Source organism: Ascidiella aspersa, chromosome 1, assembly GCF_963924565.1.
Source record: "Ascidiella aspersa chromosome 1, kaAscAspe10.2, whole genome shotgun sequence".
In the NCBI taxonomy this organism is placed as follows: domain Eukaryota; kingdom Metazoa; phylum Chordata; class Ascidiacea; order Phlebobranchia; family Ascidiidae; genus Ascidiella; species Ascidiella aspersa.
Genome location: NC_139447.1, coordinates 20,193,419 through 20,217,532, shown reverse-complemented (window position 1 = coordinate 20,217,532; position 24,114 = coordinate 20,193,419). Strand labels below are relative to the sequence as shown.

The 24,114-nt window shown below is 36.9% G+C and overlaps 1 protein-coding gene across 1 annotated transcript in view; it reads left to right on the top strand.

Annotated features, from left to right (window-relative positions):
* Positions 1–19,195, top strand: part of LOC146168211 (uncharacterized) — a 50,059-nt gene extending 30,864 nt beyond the window's left edge. Inside the window, exons 5-8 of the mRNA XM_083388985.1 lie at positions 3,715–3,821; positions 15,936–16,017; positions 18,765–18,867; positions 19,020–19,195. Coding sequence (XP_083245111.1) covers positions 3,715–3,821; positions 15,936–16,017; positions 18,765–18,867; positions 19,020–19,036 — 309 coding nt within the window. The 3' untranslated portion in view covers positions 19,037–19,195. The remainder of the gene's footprint in view (positions 1–3,714; positions 3,822–15,935; positions 16,018–18,764; positions 18,868–19,019) is intronic.
* Positions 19,196–24,114: the final 4,919 nt, after the last annotated feature.

Here is a 24,114-nt window from a genome sequence, read left to right as displayed (position 1 = left end):
TGTAACAAACCCAGTGAACCAAACCTGCTTTCAGACAACTGGTCCATCCTGTCTAAACACTGTCTGGGCCCCTTCCATTTTTTTTATCCTGTTGTTAAAATATAAGATCACCTTGCATATACTTGTTAAGAGTCATTTTTTTTTAACACTCCGCAGCAACCAAAGCCTTTCAAGCTTGGAGTGCTGAAATGTGGTCTCCAATTGTTGTACTTTGTTTGTCTTATCCACTGAGTGCTGAAAACTTATCTGTAAACACAGAAGGTAAGTTGGCATTACGACCAAACACAATTTGTGATGGGCTAAACCCATTTTGACAAGGCTTTGTCCCAATCACAAGCAATTTCTCCTCTCACTTTGTGTAGGATTTCAGTCTGAATTAGATTGTGGCATTTACATAGACCATTGCTTTAAGGTGAGTATGCCACTGTGGTTGTTACCTTTACATTGGAATGGCTGCACATCATGGAATATTGTTACTAAATTCACACCCATTGTTAATGAAAAAGTTTAGGCGCACCAAAGAGAATAAACTATAAGAAGGTGTTCTACTTTTTATAATTACTGCAACGCTAAGTAACGAAATCGTATCTATCATATGAAAATACCATAGATTATGTTGAACTTCTTGGAGATCTGTGGCTACCACATCATACACATCTTTCTGCCCACCTCTGACTATTGGTCTTGCAGCAGGATTCTTATAACACTTGCACACATCACACAATAGAACAACCTCCTTGATGAGACAGGACGTTCTTGGACTTTGACAGTTGGTATTTTCAGTAGCCTCTGCAGATTTTCGATTGAAGCGTGCCCAAACTGTGAATGTAAAAAATTTCAAAGCCAATGTTAAACACAAACTGTCTTTGAATAAGCTGTGTCTATCATTGCAGATTGAAATGTTTTTGCTAAAAAATGTATTTAAAACAACACCAAATTAATATTCTCTTCCTGTGTGTTTTCTGTAACATTTAACAAATATTTATCACTCTTATGTGGACATTGATTTGCCCTATGGATCTTGGAGTCCCCTATAACACATATCTAGAGTTTTACCAAATTTATCTATTCTAGGGGAGTCAATTTTTTTTTGTAAAACAGGTAGATGTGTTAAATTTATGCAGATTGCTTGTCATAGAATTTTTCTCTGGTTTCTTTATGGGATTGCAAGGTACACGAATCAAGAGGATTTGTAAAAATTTGTTCTAAATTTTTTTTTGTAGGACAACTGTTTAAATTCCAATATATAGTCTGCCATACTCATATTTTTAGTTTCAGCAAACCTTGTGAAATTTGTGTATCCCGAGTAGGCTTCACCAACTGTCTCCATTTAAAATGTGATGTCAAGGTAATGTATCAGTTGGTCCATTGTGTTTTCAGACTAAAGATCTTCATGTGTAAGTTGTGCAACAGCCTTTTCAGCCGTTGCCTAGTCCTAAACCTGGCTTTCCAACAGGCATTACAAGTTGCCACATTTTACATTTGTTTTTCCATGAGGATTATGGCGTATCTTTTTTTTTGAAAGTGTTGTTGCCATGATTTAAAATATATTAACCACCCTCTGCTACCATTAAAGGCTGATGTCGACTGAAGTCTTTATTAGTTAACAGCTTATAAGCACAATGATGGTTGTAACAACTTGGTTCCTTAATTTGAATAAATTTAAAAAAAATGAACCTTACCAACACTAATTATTAACAACACTTAAATGTAAAACTTCAACTTACACCGCGACAAAAATAGCTGTTAACACCAACAAAGTAACATCTGAAATGAAGGATACAAAGGAGACACGTTTCTGCTGGAGACAAAGTGCGCCTTTAGGCGCAGTGTTTAGTAAAATAAAACACCAAATGGTTAACACGTCCCTTCAGCCTGTAATATCTTTTCAAATTCGAGCATTGAAATTTAATATAAAGGGTCATTTTCTTTCCTCAGTAATCGCCATTTTTCGGAAAAACACTAATCCTTCAATTGAAAGATATACTGAATACACAAATAGCAAAATTTGTACATTTATTCAACAATAACAATCTTCCAATTAGGGATGTTCAAAGTAGAATCCCGGGGAACTCTAGAATATCAAGTTTGGAATCTAAAATAAAGAATCCAGAATATCGATCCTGGTATATTTTTTAATATTTGTTTAACTTCTATTTTGTTTAAGGGGTGGGAGATTAATCATAGTATACCCTACAGAGCTACAGCAACTGTAATTATTTGCAAAACACTTTGCTGACATGTGTATATTGTAAATAAAAACTTTCTAAACAACTGTCATTTGAATTAATTGTGTAAACTGTAATGAATTATTATATATATAAATAACAGAACAAAAATATGAAACATAAAACAAATACCAGGTTGTTACCAAAACATTATATTTTGCCCATATTGTGAGTACAATACAACACAGTAAACTCTTCAGGAATTCAGTCCTGTTTTTTAAAACATTGTAGTGTGTCACTTCTAGTTTGCTACAAACCTGAAATATTATGTAGTCAAATAATGTACTGCAAAGAATACATAATTACTATTGCCAGTAGTACTTAACCAATACTTGACAATTACGCTGTATGTAACCTCGCTGGATATTGGCTCAAAGTTGACCTATAGTAACCCTGTAGTGCATGGCATGTTTTAAGATGGAATGTTACTTTTGCAACTTAACACATTGAAGGAAATGGTGAACTCTACACCTGACATATGCCGCACTACATGGCTACGTTGAAAAGAGTAATTGTTTCGCAACTGCTGCAGGCCTTTATCCAAACTTGCCACTCGTATATATATACAATTAGGCGCAACCATCCAAAACGAAGAAATTATATTGGTTCCAAAAACTTCCAATAAGCCTGCATAAACGGCAGAATTGGATACAAATCAAATTTGGATTTAATCCAAGAATCGATATACTACTTTAAAGATCCCTACTCACAATGGAATCTAAAAATAACTATACTAAAATCACTGCAATGCATTATCACAACACAAGACCAGCATCTCTAAAGAATTATGTTTTTCCAAATGCTAGAACAAAAAAGTGCAGAAAACATTATATTACAGTGGGTTTTAAATATGGAAATGACCTGACAAAATGACATGGGATTGTGTGAAGGATGCACATGTATACCGGAAAAATATGTTATTCTGTTTGTTTGTAAACAGTTCACCACTCCTGGCTATTTGTTTTTAAATCCCATTAATTGAAATGATTGAACACACTTTTTGATTGATTGATTGATTGCTCTGTGCTTGATTGACTGATTCATCTATTTCAAATCTTCCTTTCTCTTTTCTACAATTTTGATGCCATGCATTGTTATCATCACAATGATACCTTTTTTATTTCACGAAGTATAATTTTATAATTTTTTTTAATAGTCCGCCATTCATTTGTTAGTTACAAAATTTATTATTTTTAGTTGAGTTATTGTTGCATTGCATTTGTTATTTCCCTGTTATGTTCTGCCTTAAATGGCTGAAATCCTTATGGCACAGCTGACTTGACGGTCTCTTGGGCCCTCGCTGTATTGGCCAAGATGAGAATGAGAAAGCAGTTTTGTATTTTGTTGGACATTTTGTTTATTATGTTTTCCTTATTCTTGGCAAAATAAATTACTAACTTTAGTATTTTAACTGTAATTTATATTTTGTCTATAAAAATAAATGACCAAAAACGATAATTATTTCACTTTTTATTTTGTTTTTCAGTTGGAGGCTAACATGACTGAACAAATGGATCATCGTAATTCATCTGCAGTGATAATACAATCCATGTACAAGGGTTATTTGACACGAAAAGAAATAAGACATCATAAGTAAGGGGTTTTAAACAGCACCTAGCATTACAAAAATATTTTTTTTAAATGTAGGTCTATTTAGAGTGTTAAAACTTTAATAAAACTGGTGACCTGATTAAATTTTTAAAATGCTCTATCTCAATTGTGGTTAAACTAAATTTAGGAATATATTAACCTATGGCCTTTTATTCACTATCACATAGTATGTTGTTCCATCCTTTTCTAAGTTTGAGGAAGCGTTATGTTGTAGTCAATGATTTAAATAATTATTGTGATTTTGAGTTGTAACCTAAAAGTTATAGTACGTATACCATTACATCTTACAAAGGCCAAACAATTCCATCAATTATCTGGCGAGATTTTAAAAGCACAATCTTACTATAAAGGTCTGTAAACAGACTGAAAACATTGAGGGTTTTGGGTTTTTCTTATAGCTTCACTATAAAATAAGTGACTTTCCAAAAAACAAAAAAAACAGGATAAATAATCATCTTAAGGTCTCAGTGTCTAACAGACTTAATGACTTTATAACCTGCTCTCATGTCAATCAATCATGTGTAAAAACATAATTCAAATTGCCTATGGGCTTCAAATGGGCTATTTTTTAATGGAAGGAGCTCACAAAAGCGGCCACGTTATTCCAAAGAGTTAAACAGAAAAATTTTGTCCGAGACAAAACAATGTGTTCTAGTGCGTTGAAATGGCGATCTCTATCTTGGTAGTATGTGTTTAGCTAAGTGTAGTGCACTGCCCAGTATTTGGCTGAACACAAAACACAACATTGTATTTGCCAATTTGTGTAAAGAGACCACATCTTGATGCCTTTTTCCTGTTTAGAATGACATAACTTCAGGCTGCTCATTGCCTTGTTTTGAGAGTTTATTTTTATTGTCAATATGATAGATGTTACTTACAAAAGGCTCAACTTTTTTCTTCTGTTGGAGACAATTTACGTTATGGAACTTTAATTGAACCTAACAGAAAATGGTAGTCGATCAAATGCTGCTTCATGTTACTCTATTGTGGGAAGTATTTAATCAACCCTTTTGAGACACAATTAAATTTTAATTAAATATCAAAAAATATAATTGTGCTATAAAGATTGCTCACAGTGCCAATTTCAGGTCTTTTTAATTATTAACCTATTTCAAAAACCTTGCTGTGACGGGATTCCATAGCTTAAATGTATATGTTAAATGGTTTACCTGAATCATCACAAACTACACCAATGTTAAATGAAAGTTTCTAAATAAAAGTGCAAAAATATGCAACCCTAAAGATCACTGTAGCTTCCACTCTGCTCATTGGAACACTGGCACAAATCCAGACTTGGCATTTGCAGCGACCGCCGGTAACATTTCGCTGCACGAACGGCGCGTGCTTGAAAAGTATCCACGGTCATAACATCTACCATCTCTGATAACTTCAACAAACCTCATGGAAACAGTAATGTGCAAGCCGGTAAAAAGATAACTTTCGAGCCGATTGAAAACGATATCAAAGCCGACAGGAAACGATATTACCGCATTACCAAAGAAGAAGCGAATGACCTCCCATCCCCAGACGTATCCAAGATAAATCAGACATACCAAGACATGTGCAACCTACTAATAAGCGCGGCCAAACAAACTGTTCCTTGTGGCTTCCTGAAGACCTACACGCCATGTTGGGACAAAGAGTGTTGTCGCCTTTACAGCTCCTTTCTAGGCGCCACTCTGGGTCCAAAGATGGACCAAGCGGCAACATCCCTACTTGCCTGCCTCAATAAAAACTGACGTACCCGATGGGCCGAGATGGTGGAGTCCATTGACCATACACACTCTACTCGCAAGGCATGAGGACGATAAACAAACTTACTGATCGGTTTACACCCTCCCCACAGAAATGCCCCATTTCAGCAAACGCAATCGCATCACAACTTGTGAGAAATGGAACCTTTGAACAAACGGACCGCAAATCCTCAAGACTTGTGGCCAAGGAAGTGTTGCCTTATGGAGGACCTGTAGTGTAGATTCTAACCTCTCAGGGGACTTCACTCCTGCAGAACTGTCTGTGGCCCTCAAACGCGTCAAGCCAGGAAAAGCCCAAGGCCCTGACAATATCTGTCCAGTGTTCAAATGCCGGAAGTGTACTGAGGGATTGGCTACGTGCCGTCTTTAATTTTTGTCTGCGACACCTCAGAATCATAAAGATCTGGAGAAAGGCAACAGTAATTGTGACCCTAAAGTCCACAGACGATACAAAGAGCTACCGCCTCATCCCTGCGTTCCCTTTAATATCCTCGAGCGCCTTATCCACTCCCGCGTCGAGCCATTTATCCACAACTTCCGTGCGAACAGGATGGCTTCAGACGTGGACGATCTAATGTGGATCAAGTCACAAACTCGCGCAAGATATCGAAGATTGTTTTGAGGCCAAAACAAAGGCTGGTGCCGTATTCCTTGATCTCACGGCAGCATATGATACGGTATGGCACTGCGGCCTCGTCTGCAAACTGCTGCGCACGCTTCAAGCACATGGTTCGCATCATGGAACTTGTACATAACCGTAGCTTCGTCCTCAAGACCAACTCTGGACAACGGAGCCGGTTACAACGCCTTAAAAACGGCGTTCCCCAAGGATCAGTCCTGGCTGCACTCCTTTGTAATGTCTATATCCACGACCTACCTGCCACAGGCTCTAAGAAATATGCATACGCGGACGATCTAGCTATTCTACATAGTGACAGAGAATGGCAGCGCTTGGATAGGACCCTCAGCCGGGTCCTGTCGCTTCTGTCCGACTACCTCCAAACTTGGAAACTTAGGCTTAGCGAGGGAAAACTGTGTCGGCGTCCTTTCACCTCAACAACTCGGAGGCCCATCGCCAGCTGAGTGTTCACATTAACCCCTAAATACCTCGGCGTACAGCTAGACAGATCACTCACGTACCGCCAACACCTAGAAACAATGCGTAAAAAGCTTACATCGCGCGTTGCGCTTGTCAGAAAGCTGACGGGCACTGGATGGGGAGCTAGCGCAGACTGCCCCCGCTGAAGTGCCTCAATGACGCCATGCGCATCATCTTTGGAAGCCTGCGCCCCACCCCAATAGAACAACTACCGCTACTATCGGGCATCCAACTCACAAAGCTACGTCGAAAAGCAGCCACTTTGTCGATCAGTCGTCATGCCCTAGACGAACGCCACCTGCTATACCCACAACTACTAGGGCCGGTTGACCGGCCTAGACTGAGGTCAAGACATCCTTTTGTACCGGCCGCTTGTAAACTGCTGCAAGACAGTTGGGACAAAAGTGTGGCCGAGTGGATGACTACCAAGTGGGAATAGGAGTGGGAAAGCAGAACCACCCCTCTTCATCCATACATTCCCAATCCTACCGCAAAGCCCCTAGGCTTTCGACTTAAGCGGCTAGCATGGATTAGCCTGAACAGACTGCGATCTGTGGTCGGCCCTTTAAATTATCTATGCATAAATGGGGCCTTGCTTCTTCTGCGGTGTGCGAGTGTGGCGCGAAGGAACAGACCGCTAACCACATTATTTCGGAATGCCCTATTTATCGACCTCCCAACGGGATAAACGGTCTGATTATTCTGGACTGCGATACTAAACGCTGGCTGGTTGAAAACTACCCAGACATATGAAACTGGAGACAAAAAACGTCCAAAAGAAAGAAGAATCAAAGATATTATTCAGATACTCATAAACCTCTTATGCGCACCTACATACAGTACGATTCTACGTCATGTCTGAAAATTTGAGAATTTTACGATGTACACTTTTTCTGTAAAGCTTCAGACAAAAATCAGTCTATAACATTTAACGGCAAAAACAAGATATGTCCCGAAAATAAATTTTCGGCCAATCTAACTAGACGGAGGTGCTGTGTTAGCGTACTGTTATGAATAGCGTTACTTATCAGGTTGCTTTCAATATTTTGTATTTGACTTTGGTTTGTGGTTTAGTATAAACGTTGCATGTGAAGCAAGCGGGTTAATTATGAATTCTCATTAATTGTCTTTGCCTGATGAATTAACCTCACTCCTTCAATCAGTATTGCTGTAGTCTGATGGCAAATCCACAGTTTTTGTTGGCTGGTGTTCAGCTGGCCTGGCAGCAAGCCGGTCACACCCGCTCAGTGTATTGACTAGACGAGACTGGTTATATTGATATAAGCTTTCGCATATCTAAGTTAAAGGTTTGCATGAAAGAGAAAAGGCGACACCAAAAAGCGGAAATGATTTATAACCCGGAGCCTTTTTGGCAGCCGGGAACTGCAACAATAACGCGTTCACACTGGTGAAATACTTTTATCTATAACGGAAATATGTGTCACACAAAAACATTTATCATATGTGAAAATGCCAAGCGGTTGGTTCGCAAGCGACGGGATGTTTTGGTAAAGGGATGCACGATTTACAAAATCGTCAATCATTACATTGTGAAGAACACAACTCAAATAAACGTCTTAAATACTCAATAAAACATCTTAAATGACCCCAGTCGCTACACATGTTCTATAGTTACCTTAACTTGTTTCTGCAAGCAAAAACAGATATAGGCCGAAAATTCCCGGCCTTAACTTATCTCAGATGGGATTTTCTTATACGTTAGTTTTATAAAGACTATTCCAATTTTTTTATAGAATCTTGCAATCGAAATATTCTATTTTTTATTAATTTTTATATTTACCGCTTTAAAATAAAAACCCTATTCCCAGAGACAGTGACAAACTGGCACTTGACGCCTAAAAGCTTTACCTTCAAGAAAACTTTTGAGCTTTTTCGACTTATGGTCCAATCTGGCGACATAGTTCACGAACGTCATATAAATGAAGCTTCTAGCAATGCTTCCCTGCGTTCTTTGATGGGTGAAACTTTATTACATGGCCTTGCCTCTTCATGTATTACCGCGACAATAAATTCAAATACGGCGAGGTATTTGGGGAATGATCGAAAATATATTTGATAAATAGAATTTACGTAGATATTAAGTTGTGCAGGCCTGGTGTTGATATGTTTGATTGGAGTAACATGCGAAACAGGTGCAAACAGAGAGGTGTACACTGCCTCCAGATTTCTCATTTAAATCTGCGGCGGTAAAATCTGTTGTTTAGTAAGAGCAATAAGTTATTTTAGTAGGATAAGCCTCTTTCTAGAAGGCAAGTCGCACGCGCCCGGTTTTACTAAGACGAGCCACTTCACACAATGAACGTTGCACGAGCGGGACAATAAAGCGCAGCAGGATGCAAGCCGCTTCGCGAGCTGAATAAAGAAGCCATATGAACGCAATCTGTATTGAAGTTTTTCTGCCGCTAGGTTGGAGTCGAGAGCTACAGAGAGATAAAACCATACGTCACAATATGTTAGGTTTTTTGTCCCCCAATCAAAGGCCCTCAGGGGTGTGGACTCCTAAACCTCCTATATGCACATACATGCCAATCTATGCATGTCTGAAAATTTGAAAGTTCTACGATGTCTACTTTTTTATAAAGCTTCGGATAAAAATCATGTTCTTCGATTCACCGCGAATGCAAACAAAACACATCCTGTGTTATATGGGCTGAAAATTTATTTTTTGGACATATCTTGACCTTGTTTTTTAGTTCTTAGCTATCTACTCGTATCTAGCGGTAGCAATAGGTCCAATTCAAGTTTCGTTTATATTCGCTTGTAATTTTTATTCGCTAGAAGCAACGAAGCGACTTGTATCATGCTGTGCGCTTTAACACCTGTTGTTCACGATCGAAAGGTTACGCAAATAATGCAACTAGAATCAGAAAAAAATGCCGTTTTTTGGTTTGAATTGGCAAAACTTTCGATATAAAAGGTGGCGTACTAGACAAACAAAAGAGTTATGGATATTACTCGAAGCAACAGATTTGTAGTCTGTTTTAACAGTGATTGCACGAACCAAAGCATGATAAAAAAAAAGTAAAATAATGTATTTTTAGAGTAAAGGTGGCAAGAATATAGCAAACCATATGCGTTGAAACCATTTTATGTTTGTTAGCCAAAATTTAATAACATGGCCGTACTCATTATCTACATAAAGTCTATTTATCAAATATTTTTCGAACATTCCACAAATACCTCGACGCATTTGAATTTATTGTCGCAGGAATACATAAATCGTCAAGACCATGTAATAAAGTTTAACATATCGTAGAACGCAGGGAAGCATTGCAAGAAGCTTCATTTATATCAGGAGCGGGCAACATACGGCCCGCGGGCCGGGTCCGGCTCGCGATGGGATTTTGAGCGGCCCGCAGACAGTTTCCGGTGTTACATGATAATGTGGCGCGTGGCAACAGTCTGCCGCAATCCCCCACTACTTGCTTACTACGTCAGATAATAGTGATTGTTAGCTATTTTTTAGTTATTTGTTTCGGGTTAAAATTAGAGGACTCCAGCCATAAGATCGAAATAAGAACAACATCAACGTCACACAGTTCAGAATAAGATCAAAATATGACTAATACCTAATAGTCGTAGCCTAATACCATCTAAATCAGAATAAGTTATAAACCCGTCGCAATAAGACCTAAATGACCAGAATCAGGCCTATAAAACATTTTACCTAACCCTAAACCCCATCCCTAAGTACATCACTAACTTCTCTAATAATGTCAATGTCAACTCTTACCCACCAATAACCCCAAAGAGGGCCAGAGAATCAGAGGCTAAAACAGCGGTGTCATAACGGCGTCCTTTAAACTATGGCGCCCAAAATTCGACACCACTACGACCGATGCCATACCCATGGCCCCGATCGTCCCATACCCTCTTCCTACAGTTTCAGGTGCTATTTAGGCCACATTCCCAAGAATTTAGGACTTATTCCGATAGATTTATGTCTTATTCAGATGATTAAGTTCTTATTCTGTCGTGGGTATTACTGCGTATTTGACTTTATTAAGTCGTTGGTGTTAATACTATGGCATTATTGATTTTTCTGCTTTAGGTTTTGTTGCTTCTTATTGTGTGTTCCCAAATTATATTTATAATTTACAATCAACATTTTCTCTTGGATTTTGCCAAGAAACGTAAAGTTGCAAATTTAACAAGGATTGGGTGCCTAAGTACCGGTACTCAAGTAGGCAAGAAAGCTGTATGTTTGCTGTGCGATGAAAGTCTTGCCGTGTGCGACAAAACATGTAGGCTATGGCAGTACAATTAATATAGCGATTAGGTATCCGGCCCGCAAAGTACTTCATTTCCAATACCAGGCCCGCCGACTTGAGAAGTTGCCCGCCCTTGATTTACATGGTGTTCGACAACTGTGTCGCCACATTTAACCGTGCATAGTCTTTACCAAACTAATTTAGATGAAAAAGAATCCCTTGGCAAACTACCGCTTTAGCATTCAAGCCAAGTTAAGGCGGAATGTTTCGGCCCATACCTGTTTGTGCTTGCCGAAACAAGTTAGGGAAACTATAGAACATTGCTCCGAAACCAGTTTTCCGCAAGACCATGTCAGGTGTGTCGCGATATTCTCGGAGATGTGTTACTTTTTTAATTTTTTTTTATCAATCGATTTAACTCGAAAAATTTAAATCTTATTAATGAAAATATTTTGACCTTGATATGTAACGACTTTGTCAGCAATAATTGCTTTACGATTCAGCATCGTGAATAAATTAACTTGTATCGCGGAAGTAATATATTGTTCCATGACAGAAATCAGTGCTTAGATCATTTCTTTGTTGTGAGTCCGTAAACGTTTTATACCACGTATTTGCTATGTGTTACTAAGAAAATTTTGAGAGACGAGAGACACATTGTGTTTCAATTATACGACACAGAAGCGCTAAATTGGTTTCCCATCAAGTACTGTTACGTTTTGTCGGTGATTACTGACAAGTAAACATTTTATACTGATATCAAAAAGACGCCCTGGATTCCGGCGCCTATCATTGGAAATTGGCAGTTTGTGATCGGATAATTAGTCTTGGTAGCTGTTTCGAAAAATTATTTGAGCTGAAAGTACAAAGCACCAATTTCTTTGAACGCTATAGTAAAGCTCTCTGTTCTGTAATCAGCAAGGAGGTACAATTTTCAGAACTTTGATCGGCTTCAGAAAGTTTAGGAGGTTTCAAAATCGCAAAATCAGAAGATAAAGGAATGTAATACGTACAATTTTCGGCGCCTTCGGTGCGTTTCATTATAAAATCGCTTATTTTCCTCTTGACTCCCTCGCATTTTTGCTGATGTTGTTAATCGACATATATTTCGTAGGTGTGCCGCCGAATTGCTTTAGCCCTGTTGGTGTGCCGCAAGTGAAAAAAGGTTGCGGAGCACTTCTATAGAACATGCAACGTATTTGCTAAACCACAAACCAAAGTGAAATTAATAGTATTTAACAGTAACCCTGGTAAATAACGCTATTTATAACGGCCCATTACCACTTAAAATGAAATGAAATTAAAACTAAACCTGAAAATATACCCCCGACAAAATATACAACAGTCGCAAACCCATCAAGTTGCATTGGTAATTGATTTACATCGTCGGTAGAACGCCAGTATAGTACCACTTAGGATTTAACTGGTAAACAATGCGTTTATTCCAGCGGTTTTCACTGAACCCATTTCACACACACTCAGTGGCAAACAGTCGATGGACGACCAGCGCCTTTGTTGTTTTATAATAGGCTACACGCAAAGGAAAAAAAAACATTACATGTTATAAAATTTTTGTTTACCGAATGTGTAGCGCCACGTAGTGCAATCTTTAAGGTTAAGACTTAGGTGTAAATGGTTCTTAAAAAAAAAAAAAAATTTTGACAGAGTTCGCAGAATATAGCTTTTATTACAGCAGTTTTACCGTTAAGCCATTTTTATTTCCAACGGGTTACGGGTTTGTCTGACGTGGGACGGGAGCTTTTTTTTCAAAAGGTTTTTATATCCGGCTATAAACAAAACTTATTCGAGAATTATGTTAAATTTCCGATTACCGAAAGTGTATCCTTTGTAAGCTAGTGCAGCTTAAAGAGGGATATATGTTGAAGGCCGTGTGTGTTAGGCTACAACCTCTTTATTGAACCTTTAACGTAAATAAAAAATAACGTAATATACAAATGAATTATTTTACTTTGTTTAACCACGCAAAATCCGGGTTTATTTGGCAAATTATCGCGCGTAAATAATTTTATAGAGCAGGCGTAATAATTTTATAGAGCCGGTACAACTACATTAGTCCTTCATCAGTTAGAAAATATAGTTAACCTGGGCAACGCCGGGTATTTCATCTAGTATCTCCTAAAGCAGGATTCGTTACTTATTGGCGTTGTACGCCAAGGTTCTTGCGAAAAAAAAACGGAATGCGAACGAGTTACACTGCTTTAAAGTTATGCGCGCGGGATTGTTACATTTAACTACGTGTGGACTATGGTGTATTTTAGCGCAGTGCTTGTCAACCTTTTTCGGAATGGTACACCCGTTTTACGTTTACTTAAAACTTATACACCCCAGTCCACGCAATACACCGAATCTGTAGTAATCCTAATCGGAATACGGATTAGCAGGGATACAAGTATGGGAAATCCGTAGCATTTCTTTATACAAAGCGTTGCTGATGTTGAATTTTTTCAGTCAGTTGTGCGAACCGAGGCAGTAGCCTTGTTTCGAGTGCTCCTATCATAAGCAGATAAACATCCTTGATATAATTTCTTTTTTGGTTTCAATTTCAACAAGAGCAGAAAATCTTTGCTCGCAAAGGTATGTCGTGGGAATACGAACAAGGATGGAAATCGCTTTTTCACTGAGATTTCGGTAGTTAGGAATGTTGAGAAGCGATACCAAAAATTCCACCCGATCTGTTAGAAATTAGTGCATCCAAGGGCAGTAAAGTCTGACTTTTAGACCTTGAGGTCCTGGCAATGCACTATTGGACCTTTAGGTAAACTCCCGGCGTAGATAAATCGACAATATTCGCTGTGTTTAAAAAAGATAAGAAAATGTGAGATACCTGAACTCAAACGCTAACATTTAATAATTATTAAAACGCTGGGGAAAAAGCCCAAACTCTGGGGGCAGAAGATGTCACACATTGATGTATTGGGACCTAAAGCGTTTATGAAATTATTAAATCAACGCACAATATTTGAGTTAGGGTGCTGGTTATCGTTTGGGTTCGGGTGGGTCTATTATTAAACTTCATCTTCTTATGCAGATTTCTTATGTCAAATTAGTGCATTGGTTATGACCTCAGAGTCTAAAAGTCAGACTTTTTGATCCTTTGGATGCCCTAATTGTCGTAGACCTTTTTGCTTAAAACTGCACTTCACTGATCGGGTGAAAAATAAGTATAGTTTTTAAATGTTTAAACTCTGCATTTCCAAATATGATCGTAGTTTAATAAGTTCACTGGTTAAGTAGCAAGTTACTCTTCCAAATGCGGCTCGCGGAACCAAAATATGTGGCCCGCGTGTGCTTTGGTTTTTGACCCGCACCACAAACATTCAGTTGCAGACTTTTGAAATTGCTTCAGGGCATCGTTGCAACCATATTTTGCTCTAGTCAATGGGTGGGCAATTGTTTTTAGCTGCGGGCCGCATGAGAAATTTAAAATGTTATGGCGAGCCGGGTCAAAAATGGATCTGAAATACACGCAACATGACGTCAGAAAGCTAACGAACTTGTTATATTACGTTTGGAGTTATGCGAAAATGTGCAATTTAAGTCGAATTTAAAGAAGGCCACAAGACGTCGCGCGAAGCGCGAAAAAATGTCGACTATGTTTGTTTTAAAATGAAAAGTTTAATTTAGATTTAGAGGGGGGCGTGAAGCATTAGGAACAGACAAAAATAGTACATTGGTTGATACATTGGTGTCTATCAAGTTGTGGGGCGCTTTGACTCAAAAGTTACGATTGTGTTACTTGCGGTATAACGGCCATATTGCAAATACGATATAAATCGCGAGAAACACACAACATCGCAATGACTAAATTAGGTTAACAAAAATATATTTTCAGAGTTTAGAAACGTTTGGTATTTCGCTCATATTTTCAAGATGGAATACTTTCGATGCGCTAAAAATATATAAGGATTTAGGCTAAGTTTGTTTAATTTTCGTTTGAGAGAGTGCCACAGCAGAGGACGCTATTTGTCTGTAAAGTTGCCGAAAATATACGAGAAAGCCACAAGAGATTTGCGCGAAGCGCGAAACCATTCCGTTTTAGTATTCAAAAAAGACTAAAATAGAATTTGGCTGGGTCACGACAAGATGCGTCCCTGGAAAAAGTGAGTGTTTACGATACAACACAACCAAACATGTAGAAACTCGTCTTTATTTTCGCTTAGCCTACGTATTTTAATGAAAATAAGCCGCGGGCCGGATTATACTGGTTGGCGAGACGGATCCGGCCCGCGGGCCGTATGTTGCCCAGGTCTGCTCTAATGTGTCACAAACTTTGAATTCAAGTATCCTTTAGTTACTATTTTGTGCTGGCAAACCTTAATCGTGTAAAGCAAAAACTTCAGATGCTTACTTTAACATCGTTTACGTCGTTTATGTCGAATAGCCACAAAGTCACGTCAAAACAACAGGTTACTGCAGGTCAAACTGGTCGCACGATATGATAATATAATAGGAATATTACCTCACAATGGTCAGCGAGAGGCAGCAAAGTAACGCAACTGCTATCAGATATCTATAGTCATCGGCCTATTGTCATGCTTTATCTGGTACACCCTGGGGTGTACGATACCCCTGGTTGAAAAGCACTGTTTTAGCGTACAGGTTTGTATTAATGAATATACTGTTGCTGCCAGGCATTATATTAATTATAAAGAAGGTTCTTCCGACAATTATTTATTCTGTAAAAAGTTTGTATTAACTTATCGATTTCTATTTTTCATATTTAACTATGTTTTTCCTAGAGCGTGAAAAACCTCTTCCCACCGTAATAACAGGGTTATAGATTGTTTTGGGGTTAAAGTAAAAAGATAAATAAATATAAAATACATTGTTGGGTGGAAGGAAGTTTGGATTTAGCGTGATTACGCAAACCTGAAAAATGTAATAAAACTATAATTGTTAACAAAAGTTAATTTTAAAACTACAAAAGATCTAAGTTAACAATATTTTTTAAAATTTACAATGTTTTTTAAATAATAAACTTTAATTTAAGGAAGGAACAAGCTGCTGCTCAAGTTATCCAGAATAAATACAGATATTACAAGGCACAGCAAACAAAAAATGAGGATATCAAGGTTTGTCACTAAATCTGCTAATCAATGTTGCACTGAATATGTTAAAAATGGAAATCACTTTGACCCTTGCAAGACAAACGTCGACCTTAATTCCTGATCAGTAACAGCAAAATAATCTAGCAAAGCTAGCAATTCAGGTCAGACACATTATCCAGATCTTAAAAGATATATATATATTTCGCCAACTAAGGCATCGTCAGTATACCTTAATTCGAATGAATCTCAATGTTGCACTGAATATGTTAAAAATGGAAATCACCTTGACCCATTCATTCGAATTAAGATATACTGACGATGCCTTAGTTGGCGAAATATATATATATCTTTTAAGATCTGGTTAATGTGTCTGACCTGAATTGCTAGCTTTGCTAGAATCTGCTAATCATTGAGATTTATCTATAAATATGAGATTTATCTATAACTTGACTTAGTTTGTCCGTCGGAAGGCGTTCTGTTCACGTTTTGCAAGAGACTAACAATAGAAAGGAAAACAAGATTTGCCGTAAGTCATATCAAGTGGCCTCGCTTCTTCAAAAAAGAACTAGACGAAATACCATTTTATTACCAGTTTAATTCTAACTGGTCAAGGCTACTGGCGTTGTCCCGGCGATGTTAAATAATTACCGAACCACTATGCACGATAATCCGCAAAGTCTAACTGTATATTGCGTGGTTAAACGAAATATAATAATCCACCATTCTATGGCCTCTTTGTCACTATTGCATTTCACCTTGTAACATATCCAATATCCATGTAAAATTGCTAGCCTCGTGTTATCCAATGATTACACAAAAAGAAAATGGCGATTACCCTGTAACCAAAAAGTAGCCTATCACTGCGTAACAAATTAGTTTAGTCTAGTTATTCAAGACAAACAAATAGAGATTTCATTGGGAATTCCCTTGTTAGTATGTCTAGCGCGCTTAAGTCGAGTATCAACTCAGACACAACATACAACATTTGCTCAGAGAGAACACAAAAAATTGAATTTGGTTAAATGTTAAAACCCAAATGCATTTTTTTTAAATCATCGGCTAATAACACGCGGCTGCGATAAACTTACACAGAGATGGTACATCACATATCAGGGATTAAGAGGTCACAACTGTTTCGCACAGCTTAATCGCTTTGATTAAAATCAGACCACGCTTGACGCTTGTGTTTTCCCTGTTAATAATGGCATTTTTTCCGGTCGCTCATTTATTTAGTCAATTTTAATCACAACACACAATACTACTTTATGTTAAATACCCTAATATTTTTTTAAATAATCTGCCATACCATGCGGCCTCAGCAAGCTTACCCAAAGATGGTACCACGCGAATTAGTGATTAAATGGTCACAGCGCGATCACGCCTGTGCTTTACTGACCTATTTCAGACACAAAACGCAAAACTGCTCTTTAGGTTATATGTTAATTTTTCATTTTTATGCACTGTTTTAACCAAATGCAAAAATTAATGGGAATTCACGGAAACAAAGAATAAGATCTTTAGAGCCACACAGATAAGTCAGATAATTAAACACGCCATGCCATTATTGCCTTTCACACAGGCTATAAGGTGTTACTCTGATTGTGGGGCGTCAAACAGATTTAGGGACGATCAGCGCCTTTGCTTTTCACAGTGTAGGCCTTTCGATCACCGCGTGAAGCCTAAAAACACATCACATGATTTGAAATTTAGTGATACGTAGTGCAAACGTAAAAGTAAAACGTTACGCCATTTGAAAAAATATTTTATTATTATTTATGCCTCTGACAAATCTTACGCTAGCCGTAGCATTAGTCTTTGGTTATATGCTGATTGTCACATTTATCTTTCATAGTCATGGGTGTAACACGAGCCTAGCAGTTTAACATGTTACATCGTAATGTTCAAGAGTGATTAAGATTCCACAGCATGATTGATTGTTTAATTTTTTTTTAACAGATTAAGTTTAGGTAGACTTCGTACATTATCGTGGTTATTGTTGGTGTATTTTTTTCATTTAGAATTAAACTGGTAAATACTCTATTAACTAGGACAACGCCGGGTATTTCTTACCTAGATATAACTTGCGTTCGTTTCTCCACGGGGGGTGCGCGAGACTTCTCAAAATACCACTTGACGTAACCGCGCAAAACTTTTTGTTCAGGTTTTTTATTCAAGGGCTATAACATGTGTCTAGATCAGTGGTTCTTAACCTTTTTTCTACCGCGACCCCTTTGGTAATTGCCCTGTGCCTTGCGCCCCCTTGGATATTATATAATTATCATACTAAAAGCAATTCGGTATATTACAATATATATTTTACCGCCAAAATTTAAATGCGCGAAATCCGGTGGTAATGTAAACCTCTAGCGTCTATTCTCTATGTTAACAACTGTTTCGCATGTTGTTCCTACTAAACATATTAACTAAATGTTGGTTAAGCTATAAGCCCTGTTAAACCTTTATTGTTGCTTTACATTAAATAAATTGATTAAATATGGAGGGTGTGTTGATGAAGGAAACGAAGAAAAGTATGCTTTTCTTCGAAAAACTTTTTGTTTTGAAACAAAATATACAATAACCGCAATCCCGCCTAAAAGTATTTGTTTAGCGTTTTTCTTAAACAAAATTGGGTTTATTTAGTTGAACCAACTCTGCTAATGACTGAAATAAGTCACCCTGTGTGATCACGTCGTTGTTTAAACTGATGTCGTACGCCATGGATCATTTGGCTTATTGGTCAATCCACATCTGTTTAATACCACTTTTTGCAGGACAAACATATTAATCATCTGTACTACTTGCGCAACGAGAAAGCTGTTATTCGAATACAAAGTTTGTACAGGGGTTACACAGTTCGAAAGAAAAAAAATACGGGTTAGTTATTAACTTTATTCATATATCACTCTAATTATAAAATAACATATTTTTAAAAGAAAGTTATATAATTGGCACTCGCTATTTATTTTTAAGTACAAAATTATACAAAATACCAAATCTATATCGCTATAGTTCTCTCATTTGTTTAGGTTCAATTAAGGACTGATTTGGCGATCGAGAAAGTGAAGATAACAAACTAGCAACTAAAATATCGAGACTTTAAAAAAGTAGTAGTACTAGCAATGTTATGTGTTCATTGTATTCTTGCAGTAATTAAATACGTTGTTTTAAATCAAAAAATTGTATGAAAATGTTTAACCTTTTATTTTGTTGTGTATTTGCTTCTATGTATTGTTATACCTTTTGCTTTTAGAAATACTTCACGAAATACATGGCGTTTACCAGGTTAAATAGGGTATTTGCCAGTGTAAACTATGTCGCCTAATACTTATGTGATAACAAAAGTGCTTGCACTGCTGGCATTGTCCACGTCGTCATTTTAACATAGTGTACGCTCTGATGGCACCTATTTCAATATGACCGAATGGGAACGCCGTATTGCGCAAACCAGTTACACATCGAAGAGCTTTGTCCTTTAAGGGACACTTTAATTAGAATGTACATGAAAAATACTTTTATTACATTTTTGGCATACATTCATCAATACTATGCGATTTTCTTAATTATTTGAATTTACGTAAGGCCGGAATATTACATGCTGTCTTCCAAAAGTTAGATAGATTAAGAAACCTTCCCCAAAAAAGGAATGACGTAGGTTAAGTTATAGAAAGTTTAATCAAAAGCTTTATTTTTTTAGTATGGTATCGTTTGGAAACCAATATCAGTTTACAATTTAACATAATTACTAATATAGGCTATCACGTTATTTAACTGTAGGTAATCCCTTTAATAGATATGTAAGTGCGGTAGGCCTAGTTTTTAAAAGGTAGATCCAGTGGTGGGATTCAGTCGGTTGGCACCGGTTGTACAGAACCGTCTCACGAAATTTTATGAGATCAGCGAACCGGTTAGCATTACTTCTTACTGTCAAAAGATTTTGCATCTTATCTTATACACCGATTTTCAAGTAGGCCTAACAGACATCATTGTGATAATTTTATAATTGTAATAATTTTCTTTTTGTGATTTTTTGTCTAAAAATAGAATTAATGCGTCATAAGTAGCATGCAACTTGCGTTGAGAAGACGACTGCTGCTTTTTTTAGACGGTTAGCAGTGATGAGATTCAGCAGGTTCAAAGAATATGCTGGACCCTGGAGTTGCACCCCGTTTTTGCAACTACTCTAACAGAACGGGCTAAAAAATGTGACTTTTGTGATAGAACCGGATGACAAAAAAATTGAATCCCACCACTATGGGAAGATCTGAAAAAGTTAGTATAATTATTACATAATAGAAATGCTATAAGATTTGTGCAGAAAAAAACATCCGATCCCGAGCCATATTATATAAGACATTAAAAAACTGAACATAAAAGCCAATCACAATGCAATGGATGTAGGCCTAATGCACATAACATTACAAATTTGCGCAAAAAAGTTTTTAGTTCCCCGACAAATCCGCCATTTTCCTCAACTTTCCACTCATTGGTCTAAATCTCTTCGAGCTGAGCTAGGCGTGAAATTGGGTTGGTAGGCCTACTACGGCTGCGTTGAGTCTATGGTTTACAAAAGTCACATGATTAATCAGCTTTTTATTGTTTTCTCCAGTTTTGCCTGATACATTAAGACTCGAAATACCTATTATTATATGATACTTTTATGATGGCTAATTCTTTTTTATCAGACATTTGTCATTCACCGTTCTTAAATAATTCTTTCAATGATGCAGTCAAAAACTAAAAAAAGTAAGATAGCGAATGAAAAAAAAATCATGTTCAATGGACAGACAAATATTTTGTAGCTGAAGTATTTGATAACATATTTTGTCTTGTATGCCAAAAAATAATTGCAGTAGCCTATGCAAGGAATACAATATAAAACGTTATTATGACGCAAAACATGAGTCTGATTATCAAAAATTAACTGAAGAGGAAAGAAAAACAAAAATAAGAAATTTGATGAAAGCAATTAGTTCACAACAAACAAATCTCAATAAGCATCTTGCTAAAACTGACAGGTACAAGAGTCAGTTACCTCCAGTGGTGGGATTTAGCCGATTCGCACCGGTTCTATAGAAACGTCGCACTGAAATGTTTGAGATCAGGGAACCGGTTAGCATGGAACACACAATAAGACCTAAAAAGCAACAATACCTAAAGCCAAAAAAATGTATAAAACCAAAGTATTTAGATCAACGACATAATAAGGGCAAATACGCAGTAGGCTAATATTCAGTACAGAATAAGATCAAAATCGTCTATATAAGAATTAAATCTGCCGGAATACGTCCTAAATGCATCGGAGTATGGCCTACATTGCCAAACTGTTGGTAGTGGGTTGGGACGATCGGGGGCCATCGGTCTGGCATCGGCCGTTTTGTTGACTACGTTTGGGCGCCCTAGTTTGACCGGCGCCGTCAGGGCGCCGCTGTTTTGACACCGGATTTTTGGTCCTGTTTGGGGTTATTGGTGAATAATGGGTAGGGTTAGAAAATGGGTTACTGCTGAAATTATTAGAGGAGTTAGTGATGTACTTAGGGGTGGGTTTGGAGTTTGGGGTTAGGTCAAGTGATGTTTAGGCCTGATTTTGACCCTTCTTTTTCCGACAGATTTAGGACTTATTCCGATTTAGACTGTACTATTACCATTAGGTATTATCCTGTTTTGGCCTTATTCCGAATTGTGTTTTATTCTGACGTTGGTGTTGTTCTTATCTCAGTCTTATAGCTGGAATCCGTATAATGCACCGAATTAAGTTGAAAAATGTTACATTTGCGTGTTATATCCCATTAATTTTGTTAGATCGGCATTCGAACGAAAAATAGCAACTATAGGTTTAGGCATTTTGTCAGGTAAGAGGCTATTTACCCGGATCACTAAGTGGGTAAATCGATATATGATTACAAGAAAGTGTATGCTTTCTCGAGTGTGCCAGGCAAATAGCCAAGAAACTTATTTAATTGCGTTAGAAAATTAATCCTGAAAATAATGCAATACCGCTAATCGGAAAATTAAAATAGCCAATTAGTTTATTAGTTTTTCTATAAATAGATATCTAAATATCGGAATATGTTTAAAATAAAACCTAGCATATTGTCTTACAGCTTATATACCTCTGTTTTTAACAGAATAAAAAAATATTTAAAATCCTGCTGTTGCCGGACTCCCTGCTATAAGATTTGCAAGATATCTTCACTGCATCAAATGCATTATTTAAAGGAAATTATAATTTAACAAAACAATTGTTCACCATTGTTTTTAAGCTACACTGTAAATGTGAAAAATAAACTTCCTTTATTTTAGTTTGAATTTCGGTGTTAATTTACATTTTTGAAAATGAGCCATTTTTAATAAAATTATGTGTTTATGTGAAATTATAACAAATGTTTGCAATTATTGTGATTTTGTAGTTATTTATAATAGCCTAATTTGTTTATTTCAGTTGAAGATTAAAACTTGCCAATATAAAAATACTTACCAAAGACTGTTAAGAATTGTAATTATGTGCTTGGAAAAGAAAAAACAATTTTATTTTTTATAAATTCCATTCTTTCACAAATAATAAAAACAATGCACAAAATAAATAATAAAAACAAAATGCAACACAAACATACAGAAAAAGAGGAAACCAAATGACTACAGAAGTGGTGTGGGATAAAATCAGTTGCAATAGACTTTGTTGACAACAAGCATAGCTGGCAAGGTAAACGCATAAAAATAGAAACTTCAGCTTGGTGTAGAACAGTGATTCCCAAACTTTTTTTCTCGCGTACCATTTTCAGCTTTTGCACAGTGTTCGTGTACCACCTAAGAACAGGTTAGAAATACATTGATTTAAATAGCTTATTGTTGTTTGAAGTACTGCATTAGTGTTTTGGCGTCTTCAACCACATGATTCCCAACACAAATCAGTATATTTTTCGGGTTTAAGTAAAACTCAAAAAAATACTTACAACAACTATAAAAATGTCAAAGAAAACAAGACGATGGTTATTTTATAAAAAAATGTGATGTAAACGGTTGAAATGCAACGTAAAAATAATTGCAGAAAATTAACAAAGACTTTTTTTTTTTGAAATAGGAAATGGATTAATTGCAAATTAGAAGCAGAAAAAGACAACAAATATTGTTCAAGCCGTTTGTCCAAATCAGAGAGGCCTGGGTGGTTAATTTGTAAACGATTTACTTCTCATATGTTAAACCAGCTAACAATTGGCGTTTTATTATTTTGAACAAGATAAGTGTTACGTCATAAACGTGCGAAACCTCAAATTAAAGGTAACTAAAACGCAACATTGCAAATTACACAATCTGAAAGTTTTAAAAGTTGGGAGTTTTCGCAAATTTATACGTATGCTGAAGTTAGTCGCGTACCACCTGAAAGACTCTCGCGTACCACCAGTGGTACGCGTACCACAGTTTGGGAACCACTGGTGTAGAAGAAAATTAACATTGACCTCATTTGATAATTGTTTCCTGGTGATAGGGTCTATACTATTTGTTCCATTACTTGATGCTTGCTTTGGTCACACCCTTTGCACGGGAGTGTTGTGCTGTGCAAGTTTCACTGAATTTAGCCTTTAAAGGGCAAACCTATGCCAATAACTATATAAGTCTTCAGAAAAAATATGCTGCAATGGTTGACTAAGAACAGAAGACACTGCGTGATTAACCTTCAGAGATCGTCCATAAATTCAGTTTCCAAAGTTGCTTCATTTTTAGACAAATTTCATATAAAAAATATTCACCCTATTATCAAGTTGTAAATCCATTGATTTATAATCCGGCTGTGAAAAGACGGGAAAGAAAAGTTTGCTTACAACACACACAAAGCTTTTATCCATTACCAAATTAACAAACCAATAATCAAGAGTCTATTCCAATGGACAACAGTGTTTTTTAACGCATTAGGTCTCCTCATTGCAGGCTATAAACCGGAACAGTTACTTTAAAATTTAAATGCTTGTTCAACCAATATTAAAAATCAAACATTTTCTTTATTTTCATTACACTTTACATTAGTTACTGATCTTATTATTTGCATAGTTTAAGAACGACAAATTATGATTCTGACACGACACGCTAATATCGATTATATTTCGGCCATTTTTTGGTAAATTTTAT